The sequence below is a fragment of the Notolepis coatsorum genome (assembly GCF_963971535.1).
Source record: "Notolepis coatsorum genome assembly, chromosome: 15".
NCBI classification, from domain to species: domain Eukaryota; kingdom Metazoa; phylum Chordata; class Actinopteri; order Aulopiformes; family Paralepididae; genus Notolepis; species Notolepis coatsorum.
Window position 1 is genome coordinate 11,012,000 of NC_140179.1, and position 24,156 is coordinate 11,036,155.

Sequence of the window (24,156 nt, forward strand, 5' to 3'; positions counted from 1 at the left end):
GAGTTACAATGTTCAGTGGAGTAGAAGTGTGAGGGAAGGGAGTCAGGGGGGCGGAGTGAGTTGTTGACCACTGAGAACAGGGCCCTGGTGTTCCCACTGTGTAGTTCTGCTGACAGATATACCAGGTCTGTAGTTAGAGGGGACTGTGTAGTCCCAAACAGATGTACCAGGTCTGTAGTTAGAGGGGACTGTGTAGTCCCAAACAGATATACCAGGTCTGTAGTTAGAGGGACTGTGTAGTTCCAAACAGATGTACCAGGTCTGTAGTTAGAGGGGACTGTGTAGTCCCAAACAGATATACCAGGTCTGTAGTTAGAGGGGACTGTGTAGTTCTGCTGACAGATATACCAGGTCTGTAGTTAGAGGGGACTGTGTAGTCCCAAACAGATGTACCAGGTCTGTAGTTAGAGGGGACTGTGTAGTTCCAAACAGATATACCAGGTCTGTAGTTAGAGGGGACTGTGTAGTCCCAAACAGATATACCAGGTCTGTAGTTAGAGGGACTGTGTAGTCCCAAACAGATATACCAGGTCTGTAGTTAGAGGAGACTGTGTAGTCCCAAACAGATGTACCAGGTCTGTAGTTAGAGGGGACTGTGTAGTTCCAAACAGGAGGTCTGCTTTTAGTCAGGCAGCCTCTTCGGTGAGAGCAGCCCACACCTGGAACAGTCTGCCAACACGGCTCAGGGAGTATCAAAGATAAATTTAATTTAAATCAAACTTAAAATCATGGTTGAAAAAATGGTGTGCGACCATTTTAAGTGAGGGGTTGTGATGTATTTTAATGTATTTTAGTGTATTGTCATGTGATTTATCAGCGGCTTGTGATAACCTACTGTGTTTTAATTATTGTACTGTGTTTTAATTATTGTACTGTGTTTAAATTATTGTAGTGCTCATGTCACCTGCCCCAGAGACTACTGTTGAAAATTTGCCAACCTGGCTAAACTGGCATATTTACAGTAATGTTCCTTAATATGCACTGTCTCTGTATTTTAAACCAATAAATACAAAAGAATACAAAATAACCCTGCAGGCTTTGCTGACACCATGCGTTGTCTATATCCTGGACGGAGGGAAGCTGAGAACCATAGATGTTCTGGGCTGTTCCACCAGCCTCTGCAGCGCGTGTGAGTTAGAGAAGTGAGGGAAGCTGAGAACCATAGATGTTCTGGGCTGTTCCACCAGCCTCTGCAGCGCGTGTGAGTTAGAGAAGTGAGGGAAGCTGAGAACCATAGATGTTCTGGGCTGTTCCACCAGCCTCTACAGCGCGTGTGAGTTAGAGAAGTGCTGAAATGAACCTACTTACTCATATACAACATCACTATATACTAGGGATGCTCGATATTGGCTTTTTTACCGATACCGATATACCGATATTGTCCAAATCTTAATTTCCGATACCGATATCAACCGATACCGATATATGCAGGGTTTCCCCCCCCCAAAAATCGGAATAATTTCAGGTAATTAACATTACATATCTCTTGTCATGGAATTAACACAACATTATGCATACTTTTGACAATAAATTAAATCTGAATTTGTTCTTACTTGCTTGCCTGGGTAAATAAAGGTGAAATAAATGTAAAAAAAGAAAAAGAAAAAATCTTTTTTTGAAAACCGATACAGATATCACATTTTAATGCCAATATCGGCCGATAATATCGGTAGGCCGATAATATCGGACATCCCTACTATATACACATCCAGACGTTTCTTATCTCTTTATTTCTTACGGCAGAGAGCGCTAAGATCTGTTGCTGGATGGTCTCCTCCTCGTTGTAGCCCACCCAGGGAGGCACGGCTGCATCTGGACAGGAACACACGGAGAGAACAGGCGTATATTTAATCTCTAAGCATTTTGTCATTTTCCCTTTAACCCATCTCCCGCCAATGACGCGTAATCTGCCAATGACGTCTTACAGCATCTTTGAGATCAATATTTCAAATTTCTGTCATGGTATTCACATTTCACCCACGGAGTCTTGACTGGTGCTGTAGATCTCCACTCAACTCTCCAACGCTTCAATACCGCCACCTGGTGGCCGATCGGCGAGTTGCCAAAACCGGAAGTGGCCGGAAGTGCTTAGTCCGTCCGCTATTCCGTCCGGCCACTCGCTAACGCTCGCGGGACTCTATCCAGACACCGTGCATATCGATCCGTTGCCATAACTCAATAAACAACATGATTGGACGTATATTAGTATTATACAAACCGGAACTGGATCACCTAGATCAACATCCCATAATAGCGATCTTTTTGCTCCAGTATCATCCCCCATCGCTACGAGGAAGCTGCCATGAGTTTCAGCGTTTTTGATTATTAACCATACAAACTGCTCTGATCTATATATCACCCATACTACATGAATCATTTAACGTCGGTCATTGCATTATAAACGACCCCCCCCCCCCCCTCCGGTCACCAGCAGATGACCAGTCATGACGTTTAGGATCATGTACATGTGAAAATGTTAATATAACGTTGATCGGTATCAAACTGCATTTGATCATCTAATATATGCATTTATGGCTATATCTCACGTTCTATGAAATACAGCAGAAAACGATAAAGACATATTTATACTCTGGACGGTATTTTAGTATGAATGTGTGAATGAAAAAGTAAAACATTCCTACATCCTGAACGATAGATAATTGATGTTGAATGGGCCATAGTAATGTCAATTTAGCAATACAATTTAAAAAGTTATAGCCCTGCAAAGAAGGTGAACATCTCCATAGACAAATAGTGCTGGCAGAGAGGCTACAAGGATGAATATAAGCTCCGGCAGAGAATGGGTTAATTAGGCCTTCCATTGACATTAAAACAGAGAGAAATGACTGATATCACGGTGAGGAGAGCACATCAGGATGATCATGGCCGTGTATTAATCTTTACCTAAGACCTTTTGAATTCCAAGATAAGATATTCCTTTATTGATCCCCTTGGGGAAATCAATGATAGATTATTATATACCTGCAGGTTTCTCACTTTATATTGCAGCACTCAGGATGGGGCTTTGGTTACTGATTCGTTAGAATGTTTGGTTTTTGCCCATAAATCACGTTGTCAGCATTCCGATTCTAAAGCCAGCAGTGAGCTCTGAGTCTGATGAACGGATATCTATACCGCCCTGCAAAAGGCAAAAAGCAATTAGTGTCGTTAAGCCCACCGTCGACAAATGCAATAATTGCAATCAAGTGTCAGGGATTTGCAGAGTGCTAGTATGAATCCAGCAAGCGCACAAGGGGCTGCTGCCATCAGAATGACTTCAGATGAAACACTATGTCTCTCTGTGTCAGTTAATGTTATGAGGAACACATGGTCAACCTCACAAACCACCTACATTCACACACTGAGGTTCAAACTGCTCACTACTAGAAAACCCCTCAGCTTTATCTGAGAACGGTATAGGCTACATTCTCACATACTGCACTGTGGTAAAGGGTGACATGTAAGAAACATTCTCATGTTTGGTGAGGTGAAGTAAGCAAATGGGAGTTCTACAGAAATCAAAGTACAGTTCTGTGAAAATCAACAAACACCCGCATTTCTCACACAGCAGGTGTTACACTTACGCTGAGTCAAATGTAAGCTAGGGCTGTCCCCAACTAAGGATTTGGACAGTCGACTTTGATTGGCCGAAATTAGCCGATAGTCGACTATTAGTCGACTATGAAAAAGAAATATATATATACTTTTTTTTAATCATTCCATTTGGGCTGTGGGGGTGCTTAATGTATGAAGGAGTCGACGGAAGGCTTCTTGTTCTCTGCAAAAGCATGCAATTGGTCCACTGATGGATACATCTTGATATTTGTCTAGTCTAGTGTGTTCATTAGATAATAATAATAATAATAATAACTTCATTTAATATAGCGCCTTTCAGAAGACCCAAGGTCGCTTTACATAGGGGGGGGGATAACAAAGTAACAAACATAGTGGACAGACACAACATATACATATAAAGATGGGTGCAATCCTCTTTCAGTGCCTCTGTGCCTGTTTTCTTAGGCAGTTAGCCTCTGGTATGCGTGCCATTAGCATTAGCCATGCTTCTAGGCCTCTTTTCTTTTGGAAAGAATGATAATATATTTATTTTTTATTTAAAAAAATGATACTTATTTTTTTTTTGCATTCGACTAAGAGGTTGGCAGTCGACTACGGCTCCTTTCGATCGATTAGTCGACTATTCGACTAATAGGGGTCAGCCCTAATGTAAGATATTTGAAATGTAGTACAGTAAGACATTGAACAATGCTAACTAATCTAAAAGGTCAGAAGAACACACTAATCCCACAGACAAAAGGTGACTCCCATCGTCTCCCGGTGCCTGTACTCAGGGCCGACATACTCCACTGCTCACACCGCTCTGACCATATATATATATCAGTGGAGGTTTCTCTATGACAACACGTGAAACACAAATTCACTCATAATTCATAATTATTATTAATTTACATATATATATATATACACCTGGGAGGAATGGGGGTGTTGCAGCGTTGGGGATGTTTAAAAAATATAATTTAATATATAATATAATAATTTGTGCTTCACCTAAAAATTTGGTCAGCAGCCTCCACTGATATATATATATATATATCTTTATATCTATATCTATGGCTCTGACTACCTCCAACAGCGACGAGCGAGTATGTTTCTGCGCCTGCGTGAGATTAAATAACTCCACACCAGCAGGTGGCGGTGGTCTGTATCATCAAGGGGAAACGGAAAACCGCATGATGATGTCAACAAGCCATTGCTACTATTTCACACTCTTGCTCAGCACAGATGGCAGCCTCTCTGAGAATGCCTAGCACAGTGCGTTGCACAGCGGTATGAGAAAGTGAAATGACCAGTGTTTAGGGCTGACCTTCGAAGCTTTGAGGCCGAGATTCGATTTTAATTCGAAGCTTCGAGATAAAATTTTTTAATTAAATTAAAAGAAATCATAATTTTATTTTATTTTTAATTTGTTATCTTATGTTGTGGGACTTGTACAGCATGTTACGGATGCCGTCACTTTATGTATGGGGATTTATGTTGTGTGTGTTATGTAGACATGTCTGGTTTTGGTTGTTTTGTCTTCTGTCTCCCCCTGTTTTCTCCATATCTTTTTCTCAGATGTTCCCCTGACTTCAGTCACCATCACCACCTGATCCCAATCTGCAATCAACCTCCACACTCCTTCATGTATCCCCGTTTGTGCTCAGTTCTGTCTCTCTGGCTTTTGGTGTAGAGCTGTGGCTCTTAGGGTGTGTTTTTGGTAGAGCTGGTGAAAGCTATGGTTCGTTGCGCGGTGGATTATGGAACCCTATCTTTTATGTTATACTTTATTGTAGAGCTCTGGCATTTGGGGTATGTTGTGCTAGAGCTGTGGCTTGTGACATTTACCATCTGCACATAAACTGATCTATAATACTGTCAGGGTTTCCCATTAATTACCTAGACTGTGGCGGCCCGACGTCTATAGCAGCGGAAATACGTTTATTTTGTACATTATCTAACGTTAACACAAACCTAAACTAACTTTAGGTTAGTTGTAACGTTAGTTTAGGTTCGTGTTAACGTTAGATAATGTACAAAATAAACGTATTTCCGCTGCTATAGACGTCGCTCTTTTATTTTGGAACCCCCCGACCGGAAGTTATTACCCTCGTTATCTGCTTGAGTGTCCGGTTGTTGGTTTTCGTTAGCTACAGTAGCAGCATATCAACACCAGCCATGGGAATACTGTTTTCTAAATTGGGGAGGCTTTTAATCGTCAAGGTAAGAGGATTTTAAGTCATGGTATCCATAAACTTCAATCAGTTCGGATCCTTTGAATGAAATGAGAATGTAAACAAACACGGCGTCACGTTAGTAAGTATCACTGCGTTGCGTGAAATCACTGACTGCGCCCCGAGAGGAGTGGTTCGGCAAAAAATTATTCAGAGTATATTTGCTTAGAAAACGTAATTGTCGAATTCAATTATTTTTTTTATTTCTCCACGTGGTAAATACACAGGTCACAACATGTTTACAGGAACACTTTTGGAGTTGTATTTGGAGTGTATTTCGTGACTGTAGAGCACTGTAGGGAACGTCAGGGTACAGGTCTGACTCACTTCCAGTGATGAAGCTAAGCTACGCTAACGGAGCGGCTGTTCCCTAAGCCTAATGCATGCACAGAGAAGAAAAGGGTATGTATCTTCTTGTCTAACTCTAGGGAAGATGGCAAATAAGCTAATTTCCCAAAATGTTGGCGTTTTCCTTTAACACAACAATGTATGAATGAAAAAATATAGCGTTCCCACATACTGAACGATAGATAATCGATGTTGAATGGGCCATAGTAATGTCAATATAGCAATACGATTTAAAAAGTTATAGCCCTGCAAAGAAGGTAAACATCTCCATAGGCTTTTAACGGTGGCAGAGAGTGGTATAAGATGGGCACAATGCCCGGCGCCCAATGTGTTAAGGACCAGTGAGACCCATTGATTAGACACTAATAAAAAGTGTCTCTTGGTCAGTGAAAGGTTATGGTTATCTGACCTGATTTCTTGGCTTTATTTTCCTGGACAAACTTCTCCTGTTCCTTCTGGAAGTCTCCCAGAAAAGTCTGAAAATAGAAGCATGAACAGGTCAACACACACAGACAAGCACACAGACAAGCACACTCACTCGCTCGCTCACTCACTCACTCACTCGCACACTCACTCACACACTCACTCACTCACTCACTCATTCACTCACTCACTCGCACACACGCAGTTTAAGAGAAGTGTTCTGGATTACACAACATCTAACTAATTACCGTACTTTTCGGACTATAAGCCGCGGCTTTTTTCCCCATTTTTCGACCCTGCGGCTTATATAACGGTGCGGCTTATATGTGGACCAAACCCGAAAATGTAAAAATCTTGCTTTTATTACTGCATTGAAATGTTATTTATCTGTTCCCTTATTTGCTCAACTTAATACAACTTGTAAATGAGTTAATTCTTGTTATTTGTCCGACAGTATTGTGTCCCAATGCTGGTGGAAAGACTACAAACGAGAAGCTGGGTGTGGTCTGTGAGGGTGCACTTAGCGAGGTGTTAACACACAAGAATAGCGTATAACATATTACCAATAACATATGGTAATTAAACATTAAAACACCTGCGGCTAGGCGGTTAGGTGGCCGAGCGGAGATTGCGTTCGTCACCAGCCCCGGAGCTGAGCTGGATTTGCCTGTTCGAATCCAGCTCACAGCTCCGGGGTTGTCACCAGCTTGGCTGGCCGTCTGCACTGATACAATTGGCTGTATCAGAGGGTGGGAGAAGCTGGCGGGGTGGGTCCGGGTCGCTGTAAACAGCGACTCCTACAGTTCGGTCGGGGCGCCTGCTAAGCGCGGATTGGACGTGAGGGGGATAGTGTGGTCCTCCCACACGCTACGCCCTCTTAGGGCTGCACGATTTTGGGAAATAATCTAATTGCGATTATTCTGACAGATATTGCGATTGCGATTTGCGATGCGATTATAACATATTTAAAAAAAAATTTACAAGAAGAATGTTGCTGCTTTCTGTAGTCGGGTCCCAACTGCAAAATTACTGTATTACCCTGTATTATACACTTTTACTACTTGGGATGGGAGAAAATCGGCGGAAAATGGAGGGGGAAAAAGAAAAAAAAAAACTGCTGCTTATAGTCCAGTGCGGCTTATATATGTACACATCATTCAATTTAGCTGCTGCGGCTTATAGTCAGGTGCGGATTATAGTGCGAAAAGTACGGTACACTACTCAAAATATGAATAGAAATAATTTCAGGCAGTGTTGTAGTATTCGAGACCGGTCTCAAGACCACTTTTTGAAGACTTTTAGTTTATTTATTTTACCTTTATTTGACCAGGAAGATCAATAAGAACAGCTTAATTCCATGCCTGTGTGCGAGAGGTCGGTGATGACACTTAAGTTAGCCAGTTAACGTGAGCTAGATGGAAAGACAATGTAACGTTACTGGGGGAAAAGTTATTTACCTTGGTGAATACTCCTGTGTTAACTTGCTGTAATTTGCTTGCAGGTCTGCAGCCATTATTGCTGGATTAGGAATAGCCCCAACTGTGGTCAACTTTAGCCAAGGTACCGTTATCAAGCTAAGCTAGCTGACCCGCGTTTACTAGCTTGTCTTCCACACAAGGTTCTTCACATTGACATTTGATAACGTTAGTCGGCTACTTGGCTTGAATCCGATTCACCGTGGGTGCATTATTGTTGATTAGACGGCCAGTGTCAGGTCCTCGAGAAAGGACAGGCGATCATCTGATTTGATGTAACGGTAAAGCGGATGTTGTTCCAACTAGCTAGCTTTTCAGTTAATGCTAATAACAACTAGCTAGCTTTTCAGCTAATGCTAATAACACCAGCGAGCTAAACACATCCGAGCCCCCCCCCCCCCCCATCATACCGCTCTGTCGGGAAGATGGCATTTAAGAAAGTGTATCTGCTGTTAAAATGACAAACAGCATTGACACTTTAATTCACGGTCGATTTAAAAACACGTTCATTTTATAATCCTCACTCTCCGCTAGCACCGCACGTGTTGTTGTTGATAAATTACGTCATATGGGATCGGAGCATAGAGTCGACGGCATTTTAGGCTGTATCGGAGGCATTTTCGATACTGGTGGTATCGGTATCGGAACAACTCTACTTGTACTCTGTCTTAACTCTAGTCTCGGACAAAGAGGACTCAGGATTTTATTTCAAGACCAGTAGAGACCACAACTGCAGTTTTTGAGCATTTAAAATCAATAAGAAAACAGCTGCTTAACTCACTTTAATCGTATTCATCATGTCAGAAAGACCGCCTGCAGGCTAAATGAGTTAGGCTACCGCAGACCTGCTGCTGTCCGAGGTCCTGAAACAACATAGCGTGATTCCAGTCAAACGCTCAAACGACCATTTCAAGGAAGTTTTAGTTTACTTTACTCTGGATTTTGGAATAGACATAATGTAAAGACAGAGGGGCTAACATAAGATTATAAAATAGATCTATACGCATCAAGTCATGCATATAAAACAGCAATACTAAAACATAACGCAGGACAATATTACTCTCATACAGCTCAGCCCTCAGCATAATTTACAGGAGGACAGACACACTTTGCATAACACAAGCATTAAAATGAGCTGGTCTTGGATTGGACTCGGTCTCGCCCCCCATCAAGCTCTGGTCTGGACTCAGACTTGATAAGCTCTGGTCTTGGTCTGGACTCAGACTTGATAAGCTCTGGTTTTGGTCTGGACTCAGACTTGATAAGCTCTGGTCTGGACTCAGACTTGATAAGCTCTGGTCTTGGTCTGGACGCAGACTTGATACACTCTGGTCTTGGTCTGGACTCAGACTTGATAAGCTCTGGTCTTGGTCTGGACTCAGACTTGATACACTCTGGTCTTGGTCTGGACTCTGGACTCAGACTTGATAAGCTCTGGTCTGGACTCAGACTTGATACACTCTGGTCTTGGTCTGGACTCAGACTTGATAAGCTCTGGTCTTGGTCTGGACTCAGACTTGATACACTCTGGTAGAGCTGCCGCGATTACCGCATTACCGCGGTATCGCTGTTACATCACGGCCACCGCAGAGTAGGCTGAATACCGCATCACCGCTGTTTTTTATAATAATAATAATGAAGTACCCTCCTCTCGTTGGGCTTTCGGCTCTGCAGATATACCCTACTTCTCTATCGAGGTTCCAAGCGACCCTATTGGGTACCAGAAAAGTCACGTGAAACATTGCAGACCACTGATTGGTCAGAAGAGAGACGCGTCACACGTTGGGAGCGTCCTGCAGTTTTTTACATCCTGAATGCCAGCCATTGATCAGAGCTCATCACAATACGGCTAATAACGTTAGCTTTAGCTCCCCGCCGGAGTGGACTACCATCGCTCATCAGGAGTACTAAACGAGACATAATGATTTTACTGTCTGCAACGAATGTTATAATAAAAGCCCTTCGTTCTATACACTTGTCTGATTGAAAACTTTATTAACAGACCGCAGAATGGGACAACTCAGCACGCTCTGAGCAAAGAAAGGAACTGAGATGGTCCGGTAAATACGCGGATGTTATTGCACGTATAACTATATAATGGTAATGCCACAAAACGAATGCCTTTATTATAAAGTAGTAACTTTATAGTAATAATAATAAAAAAGGGTCGGGGGGGTAACCACCCCTGCCCGCGACACCGAGTGAACGGCGCACGACCAGAGGGGAAACTTCGAATCCGTGTTTCACTTTCAATAACTAATGCGTGCTTGCCGAATCCCAAACAATATTCATGCTGCAAAGTCATCCTCTAAAGATCGACATTTAGACTAGAGGCAGGCTATATGCTATAAAAAGTAGACTACTACTAAAAAAAAAATGCATTCAAACTTTTTTTTTTTTTTTTTTTTGTGCGTGCGGTAATACCGCGGCGGTAGTAAATATTTTGCAAATCCGTGCGGTAAGGAAAACATCAGTACCGCGGCAGCTCTACACTCTGGTCTTGGTCTGGACTCAGACTTGATAAGCTCTGGTCTTGGTCTGGACTCAGACTTGATAAGCTCTGGTCTTGGTCTGGACTCAGACTTGATACACTCTGGTCTTGGTCTGGACTCAGACTTGATAAGCTCTGGTCTTGGTCTGGACTTAGACTTGATAAGCTCTGGTCTTGGTCTGGACTCAGACTTGATAAGCTCTGGTCTTGGTCTGGACTCTCGTCTCAGTTTAGGTGGTCCCGACTACTACTGCTTGGCCTTACTCCTAAAACACACCTCACCCCTGCCCGCTTTGACAACCTAGGATGGCTTAGAGTAGACGACAGAGTACAGCAACTTGCAATGGGCCTGGTCTACAAGATACACTACACCACTAAGGTACCCATGTACCTTGAATGGCCCTTCTAAGGTTTCTCTCCTCCACATTGCCTGTGGTGCATTTTTTTTCCTATTGCTAGGTTTTAGTGAGTTTTTCCTTACCTTCGCGTGGGGTATGTCTGGGAGTGTTGCATTTATTTATTTTGCATTTATTTTAAAATGTTTGGACTTTATGGTGTTCTTGTTTTGTTCTTGACTTATTGTGATGTTTCTTCTTGACTTGTTTAAAGAAGACGTGTCCGGCCCATGGGGACATTAACGTGTGTTGTCGGGCCTTACAAATATATTTGATTTGATTTTGATTTACCTGTGGAAATACTTCCTAAAGGTCAGTGAATACCACGACCACAACCAGGGTTCCCACGCTTGCCTTGAAATTTTTTTCCATGCTACCTCCTGATTTTCCAGGTACCATATTAAGTGATGATCTATAGGCCCCTGAAGCTTTCCGCCCCCATCCGTGCCCCCCTCCCCTCACACACACAACCCCCTAGGACACCTGACGACTTACTTGATTTAAAAGATGTGCCAGTCAAATCTACATTGTAAATGCAATGCATGAAATAATGCAACAAGCTGTAGATGAAAAACTATTTATTGAACTGGAACTTTGAAACACATGAGCACTGGGATTGATATATGTTCTCTTTCCTCTCCTATCTCATCCTGTCCTCTTCTCTCCACACCTCCCCTCTTGTGTCTGCTCCTGTCTTCTCTTCCTACTCTTCTCAGCTCCTCTCCACTCCCTTTTCCTTTGTCATCCTCTACTCTCTTCTCCTCTTTCATCTTCGCCCCTCTTCTCTTCCTCCTCCCTCTTTCCTTTATTTATTAGTCTTATCAGATTATGAAGGGGTAGTATGCCTACTCTTCTTTTGTAAATCAAACTAATGAACCTAAAGGGGAAAACATAAGGCTGGTTCCCCTGTGGTTCCTCAGTACAGCAACCCCACTAGTAAGCTTAGCTTAACAGTATAGATGTATAGAATCAGTCTAGGCATGATCAATGATTTTTCAAAAATGTCTCACCCCAAATGTTCCTATTTAGTAGTATAATCTTTTTTTTTTTTTTTTATGAAAAATCACAAAATAGCTTGTGATTTTTCATTTTTTATATTATAAGAATGAATGTTACAAAATGTATCAAGACTGGACTATTCATGTCAACTAGTATAGAAGTAATGTCACAGCCTAATGTGAAAATGTATTGGTAGTTAGCTAGCAATGCAAGCTAGCCAACACTAGCTAGTAGCTAGTTAGTTAGCAAACTGAATGTTGGCTAGCAAGATTGCGCTCCATGTCATACCCGTGTCAACCATCCCGTTTTTCCGGGATTCTCACGTATTTCAACCTTCTGTCCCGCCGTCCTACCGTTAAAATATTTTCCCGTATTTTCCCCCATTTCTTTTTATTTATACAAAATGGCTGCAATTCCCCTCTGTGACGATAGGTGGCAGCAGTGTAGATTAGACCGTTAGCAGAGGATGTCAGACCGGAAGACGGTTGCAGAAGTGGGGTTGTTCCCGGAGAGCTCACTCTCGGCCGTGGTTTCTCAGTGTATAATGTATGGTGCTCTCCCTCAACATGCGAGTAGGGTGAGACAACACCATCCTTTAGTCCAAATAATACCCTACTTTATACTATATTATTGTCATTCGTTTAATGTAAAGTCAGTCTTACATTGGCACTGCTTTAACGTTGCATTTACCCATAATCCATTGCTGTATTAGACCCATGTGCCAGTATAACTTTTGTAAAGTAATGAAGCGCAAATGTAAAGTTAATCAATACACAATTAAACAATATCTTTATCTATATCACATGTCAAAACTACTTTAATAAAACAAGATTTCCGTTTTTCATTTCTACTCATTCATCCAAAACAAGACAGACTGTAGATGTCAAGGCTCCCGTGTTGGCTGGGAAATGCATGTATTTGACCCTTCTATTGAGATCGCGAGTAACGTTATTATTCCTGAAGTCCACCAATCCGAAACTATACTTTTGCCTGCCTCACCAAGTTGCCTGCATCAAATTCCAACATATCATATAGGATGCCAAGGGGGTTTTTATAAACGCATCTTAATTTTGTGCTCAATAGTTTCATTTTATTACTATTTTACACATCATCCAATACAATTGTCCAGGACAACTGTTTCTATTTCCATGTAAGTGTTCACTTTTGCTCAGTTTCCATAACTTTTCCATACCTGGAAAATGAAAAAATGTATTCCATGTTTTCCATGTTTTCCAGGTACCGTGGGAACCCTGACAACACCAGAGGGAGTTCCACAAATCACGTTCAACCCAGATTCGGATCAAACAAGGGACTAAACACGTTTAGCAATTATGACACAATAATTTGGAACGCCCTACCCAGAGAGCTGTAAAGGAATGTGAATCCCATTCCCTACCCTCCTTCAAAACCGCTCTCAAAGAGCACCTACGGGTGGCTGCAATTAGAAACTGGCCCCTGTAAATGTCAAAATCTCCCCCCCACTCCCTCACCCCACCCAACCCCCTCTAATGTACAGTTTCTTCCCCTTCGGATATATTTTTTTTTTATGTTCTCTCTTTCTTACACAGTAAGAATATTTGTATGTCTTGTATGTCATAAATGTCTTGATGAATTGAAAATGGAGGACCCTGATGTAAACAAGACGAAAGTATTTCTCTGGTCTTCATCCTCTTAGCAGTTGTTTGTATTGAGCTGTACTGTATTGTACCCATTCTGCAATCTGTTAATATACAGTTTTCAATCAATCAATCAAACTGCCTACTGATCTTAAAGATCAAACCCAAGTCAGCCAGGAGATGCAGAGTTAGACAGGGAGGGAGTTTTCCAAGGGGTTATATCCGTTGGCTCTAAATCATCATCAGGTAAAAGGGGGAACATACCTTGTCTATGATGCCATCGATCTTCCCCTCTTCTACACTCTTCTTGATGGTCTGAGCGGTTTCTGCCACTGAGTCAGATATCTTCTTGGTGGCATTACTGGCGAAGCTGAGTATGTAGCCTTCAGAAGGAAGAGATGAGGCAGGGTGTTGATATGGTGGTGTATTGACCATATATGCATTGTAACATATAAGATAATAACTGATAAGAGCATACAGACCCTCACCTGCACCATTGATCACACTACCTACTTGCTCATATTCTTATATTCAGAGTTACTTATATTGTTTACACTGCTTTTTTTTTGTATCTCAACACTTTCAGTGCCGTTCATGTAGAACTACGTTTCTGTCGTCCGATCGTTGAGTGCTGGAAACGTAGATCTACGTTTCTGTCACGGTATTTCTTTTATTATCTATATCCATTCATAATTCAGCGGGGCACCTTGTGCATACTGTTCTGAGTTTGTCTGAGCTGGGCGCGCCGGTCTAAACCACATTGCATGCGTGCACCACAAAGGATAATAGTGATGATCTAGTGTTGATTTCAGGAAGATCCGAAAGATTCAGGCGAAAAATTACAACGTGTTTATTGAATTACACAAAAACGCTGTTTTCGTGTCTTTTCCCTGGAATTTCTCAGAAGCGGCCGGACTATGTTCATATTCAAAACGGTATCAAACGGAAATGTATGGATGAAAAAATAATCTGTTTTTTGCACGTTGACCAGAAGTAGCTCAATGAGACTCGAGGGCGTTATTAGACCTATAGCGATACTATAAAATATAGGTTTAGTTCTAGAAACTACAACTACGTTTACATGGGGTTAAGGGGCGTGGCACTCAATGTGTTAACATAGTTTTATTGCCTATGTTTATATCTGCCAATACCTGTACCTCCCCTCCCCCCTGCTGCTATTACTCCCGAATTGCCCCAAGCGGATCAATCAAGGAATATCTTCTATTGTGTTATCTTATCTTATATCAATCATCATCATATTGTAGACGTATCTAACATTTTAGAAGTCAGTATTGTCCAAACAAACATGGATAATGTCATTACGCTAGCCTATATATAACTATGTAACGTTAGCAAAGACAATAATATAGCCTAACAACTGGACATAAATGTGGGCTTCTCCTTTCGATGAACACACAATAGGTAAGGTTATTCACTTTGTGATTACAGTTACTGACTGTGACGTTAACTGAGCCAGGATAAGCTACAACCACATAGGGAGAAACACTAACGTTATACACGCAAACTGCAATTCCAACCTAAATTCACCCTGCCCCCCCCCCCCCACCTACCCAACCGCGTGTAGCTTTTCTCCAACGTGTCCGTGTTTCCGGGTTCCCATTTTGCGCTCTGATTGGCCAGGTCATGCGACATGTGCGCCAAACGTGGGACGGCAAGTTCTGCGCCTATTTCTGGGTCGAACAGCCTGCAAACTACCTGTCCTAACGCCTAGTTTATCACTGGTTAAGCTTAGGCGACTCTTTCGAAGTTGGTTAAGGTTAGAGTTTGGAATCAGGGCTGGTGTTCTATTGTCCTGCTCTAAGACAAACTCTAACCTTAACCAACTTCGAAAGAGCGCCTAAGCTTAACCAGTGTAGAAACTTGCGGTCCCACGATTGGGCGTACATGTCACATGACCTGGCCAATCAGAGACGCGGAAACACGAACGCGTTGGAGAAAGGCTTCAAGCTACCCAACCTCCTCCAATGTACAGTCCCCCCCCCCCCCCAACCTACCCAACCTCCTCCAATGTACAGTTCCCCCCCCCCCAACCTACCCAACCTCCTCCAATGTACAGTTCCCGCCCCCCCCACCTACCCAACCTCCTCCAATGTACAGTTCCCCCCCCCCCAACCTACCCAACCTCCTCCAATGTACAGTTCCCGCCCCCCACCTACCCAACCTCCTCCAATGTACAGTTTCTTCCACCTCAAATATATACTCTCTTTTTTAGACTATTTTTCTGTATCACAAACAGTCCTGTATTTGTAAATCTGGTATGTCATACATGTATAGATGTAGCAGTAGTACAGTACTGTCTATCTGTATGTCATGTATGTCATACATGTCAATCAATGGTATGGAGAGGTGTCCCGACTCCCTACCCCCCAGGCCTCTCTGGTCCTGCTCCTGCTCCTGCTCCTGGTCCTGGTCGCCTCCTGGCTCAGCTGGCTGCTGCGGTTTGTTTACTTCATGTTGTGCTTTTACAACCTGCTCTTCCTGCTCGACCTCCTCACTGTCGGCAGACTTGTTTACGTTCTCCAACCCCAGCCACGTCCCCCAGCCTTTGAACATGTTCGTGAACAAATAAATATGTTGCTTTTAATAATAATAATAATAATAATAATAATAATAATAATAATAATAATAATAATAATAATAATAATAGATATATTCCGCTGTCACAGTGTGTTCCCTAGCAGCGTCGCCCTCACGTCAGCTCGCAGCGTCACCCTCACGTCGGCTAGCGTTATTTTTTTTCCTAGCCGCATTTCGGAGACGCTCTCTGATTGGCCACTGACTGACGCTCTCTGATTGGCCACTGACATCTAGCCGTCAGCTAGAGGCACGTCACCACGGAACACACATCCGGTAGGACTTCACAATAAATGTCATAAAGCTTGGTAAGAATGTATTACATTTTTATTTCTAAGGCAATTTAACCTGATATTTAATAAAACATGAATATTTCAACGAATCACAAAAATTGTTTAACCGAGGAATAGTCCGCCTATACTTTTATATATAGTAAAATAAAAACACGGCAGATTTATTCACATCCTTCCTCTTCCCACTCGACAATAACAACAACGGAACTGGGACAGGTGTCGCGCACAAACTCTTCCCCAAAGCAAACCCCAAGAGGGTGCAACTCCACCTAATGACTTCAGTGTCAATAACTACATACATTAAATAGCTTACAATAGCATACCATTGTAATAACATGTGTGGGAGTGCGACACAAATCGGTGTACAATATAGTGTTCTGGCAGTTCCGACAGCACAATAATGATGTAACTAAGATATTTGCTGGGATCAACGTTTTTTAATGGTTAGATATTTACAGTAAAATGTGCTTGACAGATAGCCAGCCTGCGCCTGCCAACACACCAGAATGGAAAGAAATTATATTAATATCAACGCAAGAGCACAGCGTGAGTGGCACCTTTTGCCGCTGGTCGAATGAAGCTAGGAAAACGTTGTTCCATCTGTATGTGATCATTGTAACATCTGCACACAGATGTACCTCATACTAGCACATTCATTGGCTTGAATATTTATTATTTTATTATTATTATTATTATAACTGAAACATCACAGAAACGTTTGATAATTTCTTGATAACTAAAGATTGTCCACCAGTACATACTGTATACTTTATATACTTAATAAAGATCTCAGGAGGTGGGGGACAAAAAGAGGTGCATACAACATGTTCTGCCTCCCAGGTGCAGCCATGGCCGGATTCTGCCACTAGAGGGCGCCCCAGGACAAGAAAGTAATATGGTCTCGCTCAAGGACACTTCGCCACGCTGCCTGGGAGGAGCGGAGATCGAACCGGGAACCTCCGGATTACCAGACGACTGCCCTACCTCCCAAGCCATCATCCCAAGACAAATCATCATCAATGTATTTTACAAAATACAAAGAAGAGAAAAAATAGCTCTGGCGAAGGAATCCATGACCAGATTAAGTCAAATATACAAGTCTGGAACTGCAGGCGCAGGGAGCCAGTACATGAAAATGAAACCACCTCGTTTGTGAATCTTCATCATCTGGCAAAAACTATTGTCATCAAATTAACATGCCATATTTGGAAGGAGAATATTATGAATTGGAATATTATTAACTTTTTTTTAGGTTACACTGCAGACATGGATTTGATTCCTTATGATGTAGAATGTATGATATTTGTAACCACACTGGGATTGAGGTGGTTGGTCAGCCGAGCTGTCACTCTGCGCTCTACCAACCTGGGGCTGGCAGGTGACGCTATTGGTCACACGAGCCGGGGTTGGTAGAGGGGAGGGGGCAGGGCTGAGGGTATAAGAGGGTGATACACCTGGAGTGCACTGTCACTGTCTTGGGGGATGGGAATGCAAGCAGAGGTGATGCACAGAGTCTGTGTACCTGAGACGCTGAATAAAGAGATAAGTGAGAAACAACAACCGAGTTAGTGAGTCGTTAATTGCAGAAACGCTACAATATCATGTCAAATAATAATAATAATAATAGATCAAATTTCTATAGCGCCTTTCATGAAACCCAAGGTCGCTTCACAATCACAATCATAACAAAAAATAGGGCTAGGAAAGTAGGGGAAAATGGGGGGATGATCTAATCTAAACTAACTGATGGGGAAAAGCCTTGGTGAAGAGGTGTGTTTTTAGAGCAGTTTTGAAGGATCCCAATCATACTATTTGGCATATTAATCCCCATTTTTCTACAACTGTGACAATCTACCAGGTTGGTAATGACCAATAACATCCATTTAACTTGTTCTGGTGAGCCGTATGGGTTTACTCAGACTTAAAGAAACACGCCAACATCTTGGGAAATTATCTTACCGTCTTCTCCAGAGAGAGACAAGAAGATAGATACCAGTTTCCTCTCTGTGCGTTCAGTAGAAAGCTATCTGGCAGCATGTTAGCCTAGCTTAGCACAATGAATGGAAGCGGACAGTGCTGGTTAGCCTCGGCATTGTCCAACTGACACCTCTCCCGAAGGCTAACCGGCACTGTCCGCTTCCATTCATTGTGTTAAGCTAGGCTAACGTGCAGCCAGATAAGACCGTGGCAGGAGATACTCAGTCAACTCAAGTCTGAGGGGACGATATTGAAGCACAAGATCTTTATGATATTTGTTTGAGATGAAGATATTTACAAAGCGCTTCTACTTCTGAGCATGAGTTTTGAGCACTTGAAATGACATTTCTCTCCCACCCACCCCCTCCAAATGTACAGTCTCCACCCCACCGTATGTATATTTCTCTCCCACCCACCCACCCCCTCCTAATGTACAGTCCCCTCCCCATCATATGTATATACTCTGTCAGGGTATATTTGAATACCGTTTATGTCACAAATGTATCAGTACTAAATACCTGTATGTCCCTATGCCATAAATGTCATGTATGTTGTGTATGTCATAAATGTCGATATGAATTGAAAATGGGGGACCCTGATGTAAACAAGACAAACGTCTTTCTCTGGTCTGCATCCCCTTAACAATTGTGTGTATTGAGCCGTACTGTATTGTACCAATTCTGCAATCTGTTAAATAAAGTTTTCATTCATTCATTCATTCATTCGTTCATTCATTCATTCATTCATTCATTCATTCATTCATGCATTCATTCATTCATTCATTCATTCATTCATTCATTCATTCATTCATTCATTCGGTCGTTCATCTTGGTGTCACTACCAATGATCGGCCACCAGGGGGCAGCATATGACAATACATTCTAATGGTCTTTTCCATCTGTGTGATAGGGAATAATATTATTATTCCACAGTAAACTGTGTACTGTTATGTGTTTACCTGTATGCTGAGGTTGTGTTTACAAATCTGAACAAAGAAGTAAATCATAGAAGATAAACAGGCAAACGTGGTGAAAAGATCGAAAAGGAGTTTCCGTGTCTCTTGGAACTCCGTCATTCATTCAAACCTTTATTTAGCACACAAAAACTAATTGAGGTTGCCCTCCTTTGTAACTGTGTCAAGCTTACAGTTGAATATAAGGGAAAGAAAATCGTAGGTACACTACAATAAAATAAAAAGTAAAAACATTAACATACAGGCAAAACACAGATACAAACATAGATAAAAATCTGTTTAAACAGTTACATGAAAATAATAACTTCACTCCTCTACACTGTAACAGTGTATGAATGATGTGACAATAAAAACAACATCTGAATCTGAATACACAGTGTACCAGGAAGCTTTTTTTATGATCATTTTATGAATCATTCATTCATTAAATCTTAATTTAGACTCAAAATTACATTGAGGGGCTGCCCGTTAAGCACTTACCATCAAATAAAATGGTAAATGGTGCATTTATATAACAGCTTTTATCGAAAGCGCAATTTGTTTCTCACCCATTCACTCACACATTCACACATTCACTCACACATTCACTCACACATTCACTCACACATTCACCCACTAAAGTCACATCTACCAAGTTCACTATAAACTCTTGTCACTTTAAGTGTTAGACAATCATTTGTCCAGAGGTTTTCAATAATGTAAGTAATGTAATTTGGACAATGTCCAATTATGGCTTTATATAGAAACAAATGCCAGTGCCAAATCTTTCTGCCAAATAAAATGGCCCAACCCTATTGTTCAGAACACAACGGTGAGTACCATAACTATCACCGGTGATAAATCTAATGGCTGAATTATATACAGAGTCTAAAGGCTTAAGAGTGGAAGCTGCCACATGTCTATAAATCACATCTCTGTAATCCAACACAGACAGGAAAAGTGCTTCGACAACTCTTTTTCTACTAATCATTTGGAAGCTGGATCTATTTCTGGCCAAAAATCCAATCTTTTCCCGCAATTTACTGGCAAGAATATTCACGTGGTATTTAAATGTAACCTTTGTATTCTGTGACTCTTTCAATGTCAGACCTATTCATAGTAGATATACAAAGGTCATTGTAAAGTAGTGAGTGAGAAGGTTAACCTTCTGTAGTGTGGCAGTGAAAGGTTAACCTTCTGTTGTCTGGTAGTGAAAGGGTTAATCTTCTGTAGTGTGGTAGTGAAAGGTTAACCTTCTGTAGCGGGGTAGTGAAAGGTTAACCTTCTGTAGTGTGGTAGTGAAAGGTTAACCCTCTGTAGTGTGGTAGTGAAAGGGTGTTTGTTCACACAAAGAGGACCAACGCAACAATTCTAAAGTGAATGTCGAACATTGAGGATTGAAAATATAAAACAAGTGTATAAGCAGAGGGGTGTTGGGAGGTACTGTACAAATACAGTGGGGGTCGAAGGTCAACAATAGTATCTCAGTGTCAGAATACACCGTACATAGGTGCGTAATAAGGATCTGCCGGGTGGAAAGTATATCTTCTTTGTTGTCCGGGATATACAGAGTTAATACAAAACCTGACCAATTTTCCGCCGTCGACTAAAAACAACTTCTTCAATCAACATCTGAAATGAAGAAGAAAAGAAGAAAAGACATTTAACGAAATGAAAAGGAACCTTCTTGTGGTAGTGAAATGGTTAACCTTCTGTAGTGTGGTAGTGAAAGGGTTAACCTGTAGTGTGGTAGTGAAAGGGTTAATCGTCTATAGCGTGGTAGTGAAAGGGTTAACCTTCTGTAGTGTGGTAGTGAAAGTTTAACCTTATGTAGTGTGGTAGTGAAAGGGTTAACCTGTAGTATGGTAGTGAAAGGGTTAACCGTCTGTAGTGTGGTAGTGAAAGGGTTACCCTTCTGTAGTGTGGTAGTGAAAGGTTAACCTTATGTAGTGTGGTAGTGAAAGGGTTAACCGTCTGTAGTGTGGTAGTGAAAGGGTTAACCTTCTGTAGTGTGGCAGTGAAAGGATTAACTTTCTGTAGTGTGGCAGTGAAAGGGTTAACCGTCTGTAGTGGTAGTGAAAGGTTAACCTTCTGTAGTGAGGTAGTGAAAGGTTAACCTTCTGTAGTGTGGTAGTGAAAGGTTAACCTTCTGTAGTGTGGCAGTGAAAGGGTTAACTTTCTGTAGTGTGGCAGTGAAAGGGTTAACCGTCTGTAGTGGTAGTGAAAGGTTAACCTTCTGTAGTGTGGTAGTGAAAGGTTAACCTTCTGTAGTGTGGTAGTGAAAGGTTAACCTTCTGTAGTGTGGTAGTGAAAGGTTAACCTTCTGTAGTGTGGTAGTGAAAGGTTATCGTATAGCTCCGCTCTGCGTCTACTGGAATACACTTCCATATCAGTACTAGCACTGAATACATTTTCACATGCACCTTTACACACCCATCCGCCATACTAACAGCTCCTTCCTTGTTTTCACCACGGCGAGTGTCTGTATACACCACTTTGAGATTAGTGAAATGTTGAAGAGGAGCTACGATGAAGGGGCTGCGTTGACATCATATCTTTATTTTCTCTCTCACTATTTTCGAGGAAATACAGCGATAATATCTTCGCCACCGGTGGGTCTAGAAGATGATGATCATTCTGACCCCCACCGGCATTTTCGTATTAGGGGCTCGCGTCGCTGGCCTAATCCCCACCGGCATTCCTCCAGCTCTGCAGTTGGACAGGTATTACCTCCGCTCTGCAGTTGGACTTTGCTTGAGAGGCGCTCGGCTGTTGTGAGGGCTAGCTGCCTCTCCGGGTGGGTGATGGTTTTGATATGCGAGCGCCAGTTGTGTTGCTATGGGGCGAATGGCTACACGACTTACGAAAGCCGGCTCCAGGCTGGTACCCTGGTTCTGGTTTGACGCCCATGCTACATGAGCTCCTCATCGGGAGCTCTATTGCCTGGGACCGTATCCGAATCTGCGGTTCAATCCGCCGGATCTCTGGACAAACGGATACTCTCTGTCACCGTGCGAGGCCTCACCTTTCAAGATGAAAGTTACCCGGCACGAGGGAGGTGGGTTTGGTGTTTCATTATAGGAATATCTCCACGCTCAAGTCGGCTGCAGCCCGTGAGGGAATTGTGCCGGCACCGCTGTGTCTGATAATCACCATTCTGAAGACTGTGTTGACTTCTTTTCCTCTTCTCTCTTCGGATGAGGAGAGGCACAGACAGCGGCTGTCTGAAGTGTTGGCCTATATTGTGTTCTCACGTTGTGCAGTTTCGGTGGTGGCTGCTTGGCTTGCGTTCTAGCTGGGTTGAGCTACCTGTTAGCCAGTTAGCTGTTAGCTACGACGCTAGCTCTGTACGCTCGCTCGGCTGGGAACGTTAGCCTGATGCTACCAGTTAGCCTGGAGTTAGCTGTTAGCTTGTGCTACACCATTGAACATTAGACGTGAGAATAGCAGGCCATAGCACTCTGACTACGACGTCATCTTTGACAGAAGATGTAGTCGGCCCTGCACCATGATCGGCTGTTGGAGGGGGGCGTTTCGCAGGAGCCTCGCTCCGGCCTTGAAGAGCTTCTTTTGCCCCGCCAGCGAGGGCCTTCGTCAACGTAAGGAGACCAGCCTGTTGCAGTCCTCTCAGCCTGCGTTCATTGGTGCAGGTAAGGGTCCATTGGACACTTAACGCCTCTTCCTTCCTTCCCCTTTCCGAATGTTTTGTAATAACGATGTTTTTTCCAAAACGTATGTTGCTTCACTACATTTGGGGATGCGACATGTGTTGTGTGTGAATTGTCTTGATCGCTGGTATAGCTTTCTCTCTACCTAGAAAACGGCGTTGTTTTTTACGTGTGTAAAAATTTACTGGTTTTGTTGTATGATGAGAGGTTGTATGTTCATGTAACGTTAAGTTTCAAGTTTCAAGTTTCTTTAATAGTTGTCATACAGAAGTACAGAATACTTTTATACAAAATGCTTCTTACTGTTACGCTCCAGAGACTGTGCTAGACAAGATAAGTATGAAATAAAATAAAGTAGCATGTAAAAAGAAGTAAAAATAGAGGTCCCAGTGTTCAGTATAGACATATGTACAATGTTCGATGCAGACTAGAAGTAACTGAGTTACCATACAATATACAATATACTATGCAATATACTAATATACAATACTATATAGTGCAAAGCAGAAATGGGATGAGGTACAATTTAGGTACAATTTACAGTAAGGTGTACAAGTTGTAGTGCAAATCCTTTACCAATAAATATAAAGTGTGTTTAGGTGATCTAAAGTGTGGAGAGTGGGTGCTGCAGTGTGTTGTTTGTTTAAAGTGAGTGTGTGTGTGCTGTGTGCATTTGATGGTTGTTGCATAGTGTTTATTGTTCGTTGAGCAGCCTGATGGCCTGGGGATAGAAGCTTCTTCTGAGTCTTTCTGTGCTCGCCTTGAGACTCCGGTATCGCTTGCCTGACCGCAGCAGTTCAAAGAGGCAGTTGTTCCGGTGGCTGGAGTCCTTGATGATTCTCTTAGCCTTACCCCTGCACCGCTTGTTGTAAATGTTCTGGAGGGTGGGAAGCCCCCCTCCAATTGTGCGTTCCGCTGAACGTGTCACTCTTTGTAGTCTGCTTCGGTCTTGTGCAGTGCTATTCCCAAACCAGGAGGTGATATTGCCAGTCAGGATGCTCTCTATTGTACATGAGTAGAAGTTCTTAAGGATCTTCTGACTGACTTGGAACTTCCTTAGGCGCCTGAGGAAGTAGAGGCATTGTCGTGCCTTCTTCACAACACTGTCAATGTGTGTGGTCCATGTCAAAGTCCT

At 42.4% G+C, this 24,156-nt stretch overlaps 1 protein-coding gene across 1 annotated transcript in view; it reads right to left on the reverse strand.

Annotated features, from left to right (window-relative positions):
* LOC311241315 (synapse-associated protein 1-like) overlaps positions 1-16,267 on the reverse strand; it is a 63,202-nt gene extending 46,935 nt beyond the window's left edge. Inside the window, exons 1-4 of the mRNA XM_084330095.1 lie at positions 15,921-16,267; positions 13,801-13,919; positions 6,547-6,613; positions 1,739-1,812 (exon numbers count right to left, since the gene is read on the reverse strand). Coding sequence (XP_084186221.1) covers positions 1,739-1,812; positions 6,547-6,613; positions 13,801-13,919; positions 15,921-16,110 — 450 coding nt within the window. The 5' untranslated portion in view covers positions 16,111-16,267. The remainder of the gene's footprint in view (positions 1-1,738; positions 1,813-6,546; positions 6,614-13,800; positions 13,920-15,920) is intronic.
* Positions 16,268-24,156: the final 7,889 nt, after the last annotated feature.